At 45.0% G+C, this 12950-nt stretch overlaps 1 protein-coding gene and 1 pseudogene across 1 annotated transcript; both read right to left on the minus strand.

The window, feature by feature from the left end:
- Window positions 1-5342: 5342 nt before the first annotated feature.
- LOC147980969 (F-box protein At5g49610-like) lies at window positions 5343-6723 on the minus strand. Its single transcript, XM_087517002.1, has one exon. It carries the CDS (start codon window positions 6669-6671, stop codon window positions 5532-5534), a length of 1140 nt encoding a protein of 379 aa, XP_087373128.1. The 5' UTR covers window positions 6672-6723; the 3' UTR covers window positions 5343-5531.
- Window positions 6724-8650: 1927 nt separating this feature from the next.
- On the minus strand, window positions 8651-10084 carry LOC147980970 (uncharacterized; annotated as a pseudogene).
- Window positions 10085-12950: the final 2866 nt, after the last annotated feature.

Genomic DNA, 12950 nt, shown 5'->3' on the forward strand with positions numbered 1-12950 from the left:
GTACTTGAGGGGTATAGTGATTCGAATTGGATATCTGATGCTGATGAGATGAAAGCCACAAGTGGACATGTCTTCACACTTGGTGGTGGTGCTGTTTCCTGGAAGTCTTGCAAGCAGACGATCTTAACCAGATCGACTATGGAAGCAGAACTCACAGCATTAGACACATCATGCATCGAAGCGGAATGGCTTCGAGAGCTTTTGATGGATTTGCCGGTGGTTGATAAACCAGTGCCGGCTGTCCTTATGAACTGTGACAATCAAACAGTGATTGCCAAGGCTAAGAGTTCAAAGGACAACATGAAATCCACAAAGCACATAAGAAGAAGATTGAAATCTGTCAGAAAATCAAGAAACTCCGGAGTAATAGCGTTGGATTACGTCCAGAAGGCTAAGAATCTGGCAGACCCTTTTACGAAAGGGCTATCATGGATTGTGATAGAAAATGCATCGAGGGAGATGGGTATGAGACCCACGTAAGTTGCCATGGGGGTAACCCAACCTATGTGATCGGAGATCCCGTGAATTAGGACCTGGGAAAACAATCCAGCGGTCAACTGAGGAGAGTATCCTTAATTAACCCACTCCATTGGAGACGCACAATACTCTCAATTCTGTAAGGCAGGCTGACTTTTGTCTTAATGTGTTCCAAAGCTTATGTAAGCAAGATGCTAACCTACAGAGCATTCTTTGGAGGAACACACCTATGTGAGCCTGACTGCTGGTCACAGTCTATGAGATTGGGTAATCTCTAGTAAGCTCATGAGAAGGTACGAAGTATGACTAATAGGCTCCACCCGTGGGGTTTAACCTTCGGCAGCCACGTATCAGCTGACAATAGGCGAAACTTCTGCACGCCAAACTGACAATTCAAGGCATAGTCCATTGTTCAGTTGTGAAGAAGTCTAATCCTGTTGCTCTAGGTGGAAGTTCAACTTAACAGTCTCCACTGAAAATTCTGGTATATCAAACATTGTTTGGAACAGTTGACAAACTTATGTGCCTCGAGATCTGGTGGGGGATTGTTGGATTATGGATGGGCTTAGGCCCATATAAGACACTAATCCCTGGTTAATATTGAGGCCCATGTATGAGATGGCAGGTGGTGGGAAGTTTAGTCCCACCTTGCTAGTTGAGGAGAGTTGAGACCCCTTTATAAGGGCTACTCTACCACTTGCCATTGGGAGCTTGGGAAAAGGAGTAGTATACACGCGCTCCTCCTCCTCCGTCGCCCGCCTCGCCACGCCTCGTCACGACGCGCGTGCCACGGGTCGCGGGAATGAGCCGAAGCTTATTTTTGCCGCTCAGGAATGAATTAATTAATCAGGGATTAATTAACGAGTCGCTAACATGTGGGCCACTGTCCAAGACGTTGGACTGTGGGCTGACTTGCGTTGCCGGGATTCGTCGACCCTCTTGCCAGGAGTGCGACCCTTGCCGAGACCCGATTCGTCGACTCCCTTGCCGGGAGTGCGACCCTTGCCGGGAACAACGACTCCCTTGTCGGGAGTGGGCCGACTCGGTCGTGGGCCTCGGCAAGGCCCACGACTTTCTTCCTTATAGACTATATAAGAAGGCTCTGACCAGTGAAGTAACCTAGTTCGGTTCACTCACTCCCTCTCGCGTGACCTAACCGTCATCTACTGTTCCTCACTCTGTGCTGCCTCCGGCGATCCCATCCCGACGACCGCGTGCACGGCTGGTTGGGAGAGCAGGTGTCTCCGGAACCCTGTCGTTCGAGATCCTGCCCGGGAGAACGGCAATAAGGTTTTTGGGGCGCGTCTCGACGCGACTGCTCCCGATCTGTCCCCAACTCCGTTCGCCTCTGCTTCCACTACTTCCTCTGCATCGACACCATGGCCGACGCCGCCGCAGCTAAGAAGAAGGCCACGGACGACGCCGAGGCTGCTGCTGCCGCCGCCGCGTTGGCCGGGTATGATCTGTTCATCCCTCGTTTACTGGTACTTATGCTAGCCGTATGTGTGCTGCTCATAGAAGGTTCGATTCTATGTTCTGTACGTGCTAGTATGCTTAGGTATCGCTATGAGATGCATACCTTTTATGCCATGCTTACTGTTTACTCGTGGATAAGTCTAATCAGAAAAGTGCTAATATTTCCAACACCTACAGGCTACAGGTACAATACTCATGTAAAGATTTACTACATACTTCACTTTAACGGTGAAGAAGCTATGAACGGGAAGTTCAACCTGGAACTCCTGCATGTTTATCTGATCTATTCACTGTATTACACACTGACACTATGTTGGTCATGGGGAATGATATCATATCATCATAAAGAGCGGAAATACGTGTACAAAAAATAAAGGTACCTTAGCAATTTACATCAAATATACGCAGATGAGTAAATGACAATTGCTGAGTGGCATACTGGCATGGAGAAAACTCATAAACAGGTAACATGTAGATTTTTCTAAATATGAGTATTCAGCATTGAGAATAGCACTAGATAATCAATCTCTCAGAACAAAAAACGGGACATAGATAAAAAGGCAAAGTCAAATTTTCAGTTCAAGAAATAGACATACGAGACAGGTAGAATGCAAAACAATTCTCCAGTTCAAGAAAACAGAGACATGAGGCAGACTAGTTCGCAAACATCTTTCAAACGCACCTGTCCTTCCACTCGGGGTGAGTGGCTCTGCTTGTCGACGGCGTGGCGTCCTCCGATCCAGGACGGAAGGCAGGGGTCCCTTCTTCGGGGGCAGAGACGGATGGGGGTCCAATTTTGGTTGGCCTAATGGAGGTGATGGAGCACGGTCTTCCTCTGTCGGCGGGCTGCTCCCTTGTCCTTGTCGCATCGTCTGCATGATCCTGTTCGCCAAAAGCCTCGATGCTCAAGCCAACGCTTGGGCATTCGATGTTTGTTAGCGGCTCTTTTGGCATCTTGTATCTTTGCCGTTTTTTCTGTTAGTTTGTTCCTCTTCTGTACTTGGATCGATGTAGTGTAGTGGTGGTTTGCTTTATAATATAAAGCGGAGGGAGACCCTTTTTCTTAATGACTTGGCACTTTTGGTACCGAAACAAGCATTGATTTCATGCAACGACATAACAGGGAGAGCTTCTTGATCACAAGTTGATATGCATCAACAGAGAAGTGCGGGTCAAACTTGATATTGCAGCTCATAAGGATACTGACAGTTTAGAACGTTCAGAAGCAGCACGCCATTCAAAAGCTATTAGATCAGATGAAAGGCGAAGCGCTCACAACATCACCAAAGAAGGTATGTGAAACTAAAGTTTGTTTGAGCCAAAGTCGAGTATCACCAAGATTTTTGCAGTGGAAACTGGCAACCAACTTGCCATCCATATCAATTTGAAGTAGACGCTCACCAAATTTGACCAGCACCAGCACATCACCACTGCAAGAAGTGAACACCACATTCGAATACTCGGCAAACTTTCCAAACTGCACCCTGAACTCCGCAACCGGCAATTCAACCCGGTATTTCAAGGCCCAGACCTCGCTTTTCGTAGTCCTGCGCCATCCACATATCAATGGTTGACATTGCAACATTAAAGCTGGACATGCCGAGCATCCCATCCATCTCAAACAGGGTAGCGAACGAAGGAACAACGGGGGGCGCATCTCACGGAGCGACTCATTCGCGGTGTCGAACACCATTACCACGTTGGTTCCGGTCTCATTCTGCTGTATGTTCCAATGCAGGCTACCACGGAACAGGAAGGATGGGGGGTATATTAGGTCCTCCACATCTGTGCCCTCTATGTGCCTCAGCAACGGCTGGGCAGAGCCTAATGCGAAGATGTAGCAGCCATCTGGCGAGTCAGGTGGAAATTCTCCAGGGTTCAAGGTTTGATCCCAGTACAGCAATAGACGGTACTCGCCGGTTGGGCTATACGGGTACATCGCCAAGAGAAGGAGGCCGGAAGACAGCGGGAGTGCGGCGTACTCACGAGTTGCCGGATTGCGGACGACGAAGTGGCCGGAGTTTATGCACATGGCAAGGAGGCCGTCGCAGCAGGCCTCGAGGCGGAAGCAGGCATCCAGCCGGGAGGAGGCGCGCGCAACTCTTAATAATCTCACAAATAAACAGACATTTTTTTTCCAATTCTGGGTCCAAACAAGCGCAGATCAGCAAACAAGTAATTATGAACTACAAATTTTCTTATCCATGACTCACACGATACCCGGGATATGCGATAAAAGCAACCATGAGAGCAGTCCTTTGAAACCAAATGATTCTGACATATATTCTTCACAGCACCAGCATCATTGCAATGATTTTTTGGCAGTGACATGCAGTTGAAAACAGAGGACCAGTGTAACTTGAAAAATTAAACATAACATATATTGCAACAGACTGGTATCAGCAGCCAAATTTCCTGTTTAAATCGAGACTTCTTACTAGAGCTTCCTGATCACAACTTTATATGCATCAGCGGAGAAGCCCGCGGGCTCGAACTTTTGATATTGCAGCTCATGATCATACTAAAAGCTAGGTCGTTTCATCATCAGCTACAACAGAACTTCGAAACATGAAACCAGTGTATATCCGCTAAATATTTAGTATGAATAAACCACTGGATGACCTTTAAGAAAGAAGAAGAAATCGATTAAAAAATCAAGTCAATTCTTCAGTTTAAAGGGAAAGGTGAGACACTGACGGATCAATTGGCAACTATTTCAAAAGCTAGCCAAAATGACTCCATAATTTTTAGAATCAGCATGCTAGCCACTTCAGCCCAAAAAGGATATTCACACAGAAACAAATTTCATGCGACCATGAAACAGTCAAAGCTTCTTGATGATAATCATCCAAGAAACTAGCCGGGACATGCTGGACCCAATTCATACGCATTGCGCCGATCACAGAAAAATAAGAACATGGTTGGCAGTTACAGAATTTAAAGGGGGACACAATCTGGGACCTGAGCCTGACCACAATAACCTACCTTCTGCTTATCAATACAGGTTTAATTTCCCCAGCCCTTAAAATGTTAGGAGATACAGTGAAGTGATAAATATAATTCCAAATGATGCAATGCAAAGGCAGAAGTGTAACAGTATCTTTCAACACCTAACCAGATGCTATGGAACCATGAAGAAGAATGAACTGCAGCAGAACATCTCACTGAAAAGTTGACTATAATGAAAAGAGGATAATCTGCCTCATTTCATCGTCAGCTAAAACAGAAAATAGAAACAGAAATCAAATGTACATTTTCTAAATATTTAATATTAAGAAGAGCACTGAGTAATTGGTAAAAAAGAAGATCTCAATCAACGGAAAAGTTGATTCTGCGGTTAAATAAATAGAGACTTGTAAACTTAGCATAACACTCACGAGTCATGACAGCCACTCCAGCCCAAAAGGATATTCACACAAGTACAAATTTTATGAAACCATGACAGGGTCATGACTTATTGATCATAGTTTTGCATACATCAAAATGAAACTAATCGGCTCATAGTGGACCCAAGGCATACATATTGCAGCTCATGAGAGTACTGACAGTTGGGTCGTTCAGAACCACAACCCACTCTATCAGACGAAAGGCAAAGAGTTCACAACATAACCCTCTAGTGTCGGAAAGAAGGCATGTTGAACAAGAGTTTGCTTGATCCGAAGATTTGTAGGACCAAGGCCTCTGCGACAGAAACTGGCAACCAATTTGCCATGAATGTCAACCTGAAGCAGACAGTAATCAAATTTGACCAGTAGGAGCACATCATCATCCCAAGGCACGGCCACCACATCCCAATAATCAACAGACTTTCCAAATTGCTCCTTGGTCTCTGCGATCGGCAGCTCAACCCGGTATTTGAAGGTCCAGACCTCGCCTTCGTAGTCCTGCATCATCCAGATATTAACGCTTGCTGGTTCCTCACTATGACTGGAGATGCCAAGCGTGTCACCCATCTCAATCAGGTGAGAGTAGCCAGGACCAACCGGAGAGCGCACCTGCCGGAACGACTCAGCGATAGTGTCAAATGCCATCATCAGATTGCCTATGCACCAATGCAGACAACCACGAAACAGGATAGACTCGGGGGAGTGTCTCAGTTCCTTGGCCTCAGGGCACGCTATGTGCCTCGGCGGCTGGCCGGAGCCCAGTGTGAAGACGTAGGAGCCATCATGAGCTTCCGGTGCCAGATCCGTGGGGAGCAGGTATAGCAGTAGTCGGTACTCGCCAGTAGGAGGGTCAGGGTACATCCCCAGGAGCATGAAGCCATCAAGCTGCGGAAGGGGTGCCAACTGACGAGTTGCCGGGTTGCAGATGGAGAGCTTCGGCGGATACTGAACAGAAACGATGAGGAGGCCGTCGCAGCAGGCCTGGAGAAGGAAGCAGTCATGAAGACGGGAGGAGTCGTGTGCAAGTCGAGCGACGGAATGGAGCTGGTCGGCGGCGGCGACCCCTGCCCGGTGGTCGAAAGGGACGATGCTCAGGGACTCGATGTCGTCGCCGACGAAGTCGTAGCCGTAGAGGAGGTGAAGGACGGGCTGGCGGGCGTGGTGGGCGAGGAGGAAGCCGCGGGTGGAGGTGGCGCGGCGCCACGCGGGGCAGACGGCGCGGCAGCGGAGGACGCATTTGGGGGGCAGGCGGAGGAGGATCTCCCAGACGGAGATCTCATCCGGGAGGCCAGGGAGGAGAGGCTTCGCTCGTTCTCCTGCGGGCTCCGCCATGGCCGCCGGCCGTGAGCTCTCGATCCGTCCCAGGAGCAGAGAAAGAGGAGTGGTATGGTAGCGACGGCGGTGGACCTAGCTAGGTCTTTCCCGAGAATATAACAGAGGCATTCGGGCTGGGCCTAGGCCGCCTCTTTGTCATTCAACTGGGCTGGGCTCGGCCCACACTCGTTTACAACTGAATACTCCCCTGAAAAGAAAGCGAAGGAAAAATGAAAGGAAATGGCTGTCAGCGAGGCGGCGGCGGCCGGCGGGGAGCAGCAAGCAACAGAGGAGCAGGCGTGAGGCCGGTCAGGGGGCGGCGGGTGGTCCGCTTGTCGGGATGGTATGGCGCGGCAGCGCAACGAGGCGGCTACTACATAGTGATCATGGCACTCCTGGGTGAACTCACTGGTTGTGCGATGCTCGCAAGGTGCTCGAGCAAATGCCGCGGGCTAAAAGTGTGAAGATGCTCTTGAGGTAATCGAAAGCTTTCACCATGGGCGGACGGGAGAGGTGGTGCCGGACCGGGCAGTGGATGACGTCCATGGATGCCAACCTGGGAAGATGTAATGTGAGAAACAAAGGGAAGGGGGAGGAAGTAGTACTCAATTTACGTGTGAGGTTAGTTTTCTTCGGCGAGTTCGGTATTGTAGTTCTGCCAATTATTAAGAAGTAACTCTTCTGCTCATATGATAATTCTGTAAAAGTACCGAATAGTAGTAGTTTTTAAGTTTTGTCATGGTATTTTGCTGTTTACTCCAGTTTCCATGCTAATATGCTAGTTAATTATTTGGCTGCTGATGCATTATCCATGCAGTTGCTTTTTCTCCGGTGTCCAGTTGCAATTTCAAGCACTATAGAACAGCATATCAAGTTCTTAGTTATTGTAAATAAAATAAAATAAAATAAAAACCGTACACCACTCCAAAATAGAAGGTTGCTTCTGTGCTGCTCTTAAATGTTTGAAATGTTTTTGTTTTCATTGGATCCCTTGTTGAATAGTTCAATCAGATCAGATTGACAAGTCTGCAAATCTAAAGAAAACAATGCCTTTGCGAGTGGCAGGCTGTTAGTTATATCCTTGTCTGGTATTTGGCCAATCTTTTCTGCCTTTCCATTGGCTGGTCTGAAGATTCAAGATAAGAAAGCATGTTGGGCATACTCTTGCCGCCAATAAGCAGTAAGAAGCCCAGAAAAGACATTCCTGTCAACGGTCCAACATATGTCAACAGGAAGCATGCTGTTAGTTATGGCGTTCCAGCAATCATAAAGAAGTACTGAATTGCTGTCCTAATCTGACTCCTGTTGCAGATCCAACATCTGGTATTTAGCCCTGATCAGGCTCAGGCTCAACACACTGGCGCTTAGCAATATTCTGAAAAAAGTAAATATTGTTACCTTTCTGCATTGGTGTGATTTGATTTTGTTCTGTTAATTTCCGTCGGAATTTATTTTGTATTGCTGGTTTCACAGACCATGTTAGCGAGAGAGCAATCTGAGGAGGCCGCTCCACATGGGCACATTGATGGGAGGAACCGCTATCATCTTGATTTACAGTGTAATAGCCTGATTTGCATTTGACCTAACCTTTCGTTCAGCATTATGATAAGCACATTCACCCCATTGTTGGGCCCAAGTAGCCAGAAGATAAGATGGCCTCCAAGATCTGGAGGTTAGCCCTGCTCTAAGTGAAGCCATGGCCTCCAAACAGGTGGTGCGTATGAATCAAGGACAAGGGGAAACAAGCTATGCACGCAACTCCAGTGTTCAGGTATCTTCTCCTCTCTTGATTAATTCACTATAGTACTGTTTCTATGGCATGTTGATCTGCTCTATGACACTTGTCTTCTCAAAACTGTTTCATCAAGAACTTGCTCACAGTATAGCTTATGTTATACTGATATTTAAAAGAAGAATTGGGAAATTTAAGAAGCACGCCGTTTCGCTAAAAGATTAGGCTAGATTTTCTGAAGAATTATAAACCGATTGCAGTGCAGAATGCTCAGCAGAACAGGATGAAGTCCCTGCTGATAGAAACGGACACTGTTGACTTGTCTCGTAGGTTTTTTTTCTGGATTGGAGGGGATAATTCCTTTGCAATTCGATTTGTTTCTGATCGTCCATATAGATCAACTCTAGGCAGAGAAACAGGTCCATATGAACCTTGCCCTGTTTTGCTCAGCGCTAATTAGCTATTAGCATCGATGCATGATCGGTCACATGAATATAATGTCGTTTGGCTCAATCTTGTCCATGGCCCAGCCTCTCATCTCATCCATGAGCTTGTTCTGTATCCAGAGCGGCCCCTCGGCAAATCCACAGTATAGCGCCTCCAGCCGGCCGACGATCCTGGGAACTTGGACAGCTTCCGCTGCGCGCCGCCGCCCTGGTAGTTCACCAGGTTGATCTCCCTCAGGCAGGGGACCAGCAGTTGGTCAGGCAGCGTCTCCAGGAAGATGGTGCCGCCGTCGTACTTGAGATGGTGCGCGTCCAGAAACTCCTCCTTATAGAGGCCGTAGCTCTCTGGCTTCTCGCGAGGCGGCGCCTTGAAGAACAGCGTGAGCACCTCCAGGTTGGGGGCGTGCCCCAGGATCCTTGCCACTGCAGCGACGACGGCGTTGCCGTGGGTATCGTCGTCGTGCGGCAGGGAGCCCGTGAGCTCTAGGTGGCGAAGCTTCAAGAACGCTGGGAACCGTGTGGCGAAGGCGTCGTTGTTGATGCCGGAGCCCAGGCGGGCGGACGTCAAGTGCAAATGCTCCGTGGTTTCAAAGTGGCGGAGGAACTCACCGAGGCGGGTGAGATCCTCCTCCGACGTCAGCTCCCCGCCGCACAAATCGACTCTGCATGACGAGAGGCTTCGCGGGCCATGGTGCATGGTCAGAAAGGATGGCTGCGCGGGCACGGCGCCCCTGTACTCGAAGGCGCGCAGCTCCGACGCATCGATGACGACGCTCGCCAGCCGGTGGCAACACCGCAGGGCCAGCCTGCAGAGGCGCTTGTCGAGGACGGAGAGCTCTGTCACTCTGGCGCAGGCCTCGAGCGTCAGGTCGGCGAGGAACGGGCAGCTGGAGATGAGCCGTTGAATCTTCTTGCCCGAGTCGGCAACATGGGTCAGGACCAGCGCCTTGAGGGACGGCAAGCTGGTGCCGACGGCCGGCGGGTCGAGCTTGCAGGACCCGAGGCACAGTGTGTGCAGGCGCGGCGCAGGAGAAGACAGATCGTGGAACAGTGTACAGCTTGTCCTTCTGCTGCCGTAGCCATGGTCTTTTGGGAGGAGGGGGCGTCTCCACCTCGTCGTCGGAGATGCCGTCGAGGGCGAAGCCCGCCAGGGGCAGGAAAGAGCGCAAAGCTCTTTTTACCGGAACCGGGATGTACCGGTTAGTAATCCATCGTCCATTGGGTGCGTGAGGATTCGTGCAGCTGCCACGCATTATTTCCAGTTTCTGTGATACAACATCTATACCTGATCAAATACAGTGAATGGACCCCACCAAAATTATTACTTGGGCCTACCTTTGATCAGATGCATGCATGCTCCTCTCTCTCACGTACTGTAGGCCACATGCATGGCAGCAAAAGTACATGTGCAGTCTCTCTCCTCTCTTACACAACAAATCCACATTTTTATTTTACCTTTGCTAATTTAAATCATTTATATCCTTTAAACTAAAAAATTAATTATGAAACTATTTATATATTTGAACTTTTGGCGCGAAAATCTTTAAAACAAGGCCAATCTTGAATATATTTCGTCTAGTTTGAGTTTTGTTATTTCAATAATATTTCCACTTCAATATATATTGATAAGTGAAATCTGTTTTTGAAGCAAGTGGAATCTACCTTTCGAAACAAGTGGAATCCATTTTCTGAAATGAGTGAAATCTGTGTTTTGGAATTAGTGAAATATGTCTGCTAAATTGAGTGAAACTATTTTGTCGAAATAAGTTATATCCAACTTTTGAAACGAGTGAACTAAGTTTTTCGAACGAGCGGAATCTGTTTTCTGAACACAACCAAAGATACTTTTTGGAATGAGTGAACCCAGTGTTTTGAATGAGTGAAATATGTTCGTTAAAATGAGTGAAATCACTTTTTGAAATGAGTGATTTTTTTTAAAAAAATGATAGAAATCATTCTATTAAGCTGAGTGAAATATATTTTTTCAATTTAGTGAAATTAACCGTATTGAAATGATTTAAATATACTTTTTGGAATGAGTGAAATATGTTTGTTAAAATGACTGAAATCACTTTTGAAATGAGTGAAATCTTTTTTTATAATGATAGAAATCATTCTATTAAGCTGAGTGAAATATATTATTTCAATTTAGTGAAATCAACCGTTTTGAAATGTTTTAAATATATTTTTTGAAATGATTGAAATCACTTTTTGAAATGAGTGGAATCATTTGTTGAAATGATCAAATCATTCTATCAAACTGAGTGAAATATGTTTTTTAATTTAGTGCATTCTATTAAACTGAGTCAAATATGTTTCCTAATTTAGTGAAATCAGCTGTGTTGAACTAATTTAAAATTTTTTCTTCAAACGAGTGAAATAGTTTTTTTAATGGGGATAAATCCATCTTTTGAAATGAGTGAAATCTATTTTTTTTAACAATGATTGAAATAATTGAAATTGTATTTCAGAAATTTAATGGATTCAAACATGTGAAATTAGTGGTTCGAAATAACTGAAATAAATAGTTCTTCTGAAATAAGTGAAACATATTGAGTGAAACAAATGGATTCAAACTTGTTCAAAAAGTATCCAAAACTAAGCTTGTTCTAAAGATCTTGAAATCATGAGTTCAAATATATAAAAAGTTTCAAAAAATAAATTTTGGTTTTAAAAATATGAGCCATCTAAATTATCAACAGGAAATTAAAAGCAATGAGTTGTATAAGAGAAAACAGACAATGTGTACTGTACTATGTGCAGAAAAAGAGATGCATGTGTCAGTACTGTCTCTTCCATGCATGGGTCCCAGGGTAAAGAAAATACAGATAAAAAACCCAGAAAAGGAATCAAATACGATAGAGAAGGATTGAGATACGTCAGAGTTGGAGCACTGCTATTGGCTAGTGGTCAAAAAACCCAGAAAAGGAATCAAATACGATAGAGAAGGATTGAGATACGTCAGAGTTGGAGCACTGCTATTGGCTAGTGGTCTCCGGTAGCTCCCGGCTCCGGTAAAAAAACTTATTTGAAGAGCGCAAAGCTCTTTTTACCGAAACCACTAATTTTTCTTCAAATGAGTGAAATAGTTTTTTTAATGGGGATAAATCCATCTTTTGAAATGAGTGAAATCTGCTTTTTTAACAATGATTGAAATTGTATTTCATAAATTTAATGGATTCAAACATGTGAAATTAGTGGTTCGAAATAACTGAAATAAATAGTTCTTTTGAAATAAGTGAAACATATTGAGTGAAACAAATGGATTCAAACTTGTTCAAAAAGTATCCAAAACTAAGCTTGTTCTAAAGATCTTGAAATCAGGAGTTCAAATATATAAAAAGTTTCAAAAAATAAATTTTGGTTTTAAAAATATGAGCCATCTAAATTATCAATAGGAAATTAAAAGCGATGAGTTGTATAAGAGAAAACAGACAATGTGTACTGTACTATGTGCAGAAAAAGAGATGCATGTGTCAGTACTGTCTATTCCATGCATGGCTAGTGGTCAAAAAACCCAGAAAAGGAATCAAATACGATAGAGAAGGATTGAGACACGTCAGAGTTGGAGCACTGCTATTGGCTAGTGGTCTCCGGTAGCTCTGGCCGGCTCCGGTAAAAAAAACTTATTCAAAGAGCGCAAAGCTCTTTTTACCGAAACCACTAATTTTTCTTCAAACGAGTGAAATAGTTTTTTTAATGGGGATAAATCCATCTTTTGAAATGAGTGAAATCTGCTTTTTTTAACAATGATTGAAATTGTATTTCATAAATTTAATGGATTCAAACATGTGAAATTAGTGGTTCGAAATAACTGAAATAAATAGTTCTTCTGAAATAAGTGAAACATATTGAGTGAAACAAATGGATTCAAACTTGTTCAAAAAGTATCCAAAACTAAACTTGTTCTAAAGATCTTGAAATCAGGAGTTCAAATATATAAAAAGTTTCAAAAAATAAATTTTGGTTTTAAAAATATGAGCCATCTAAATTATCAATAGGAAATTAAAAGCGATGAGTTGTATAAGAGAAAACAGACAATGTGTACTGTACTATGTGCAGAAAAAGAGTTGCATGTGTCAGTACTGTCTATTCCATGCATGGGTCTCAGGGTAAAGA

The sequence above is a fragment of the Triticum urartu genome, chromosome 3A (assembly GCF_056163025.1).
Source record: "Triticum urartu cultivar PI428250 chromosome 3A, HENAU_Tu73, whole genome shotgun sequence".
NCBI lineage: Eukaryota > Viridiplantae > Streptophyta > Magnoliopsida > Poales > Poaceae > Triticum > Triticum urartu.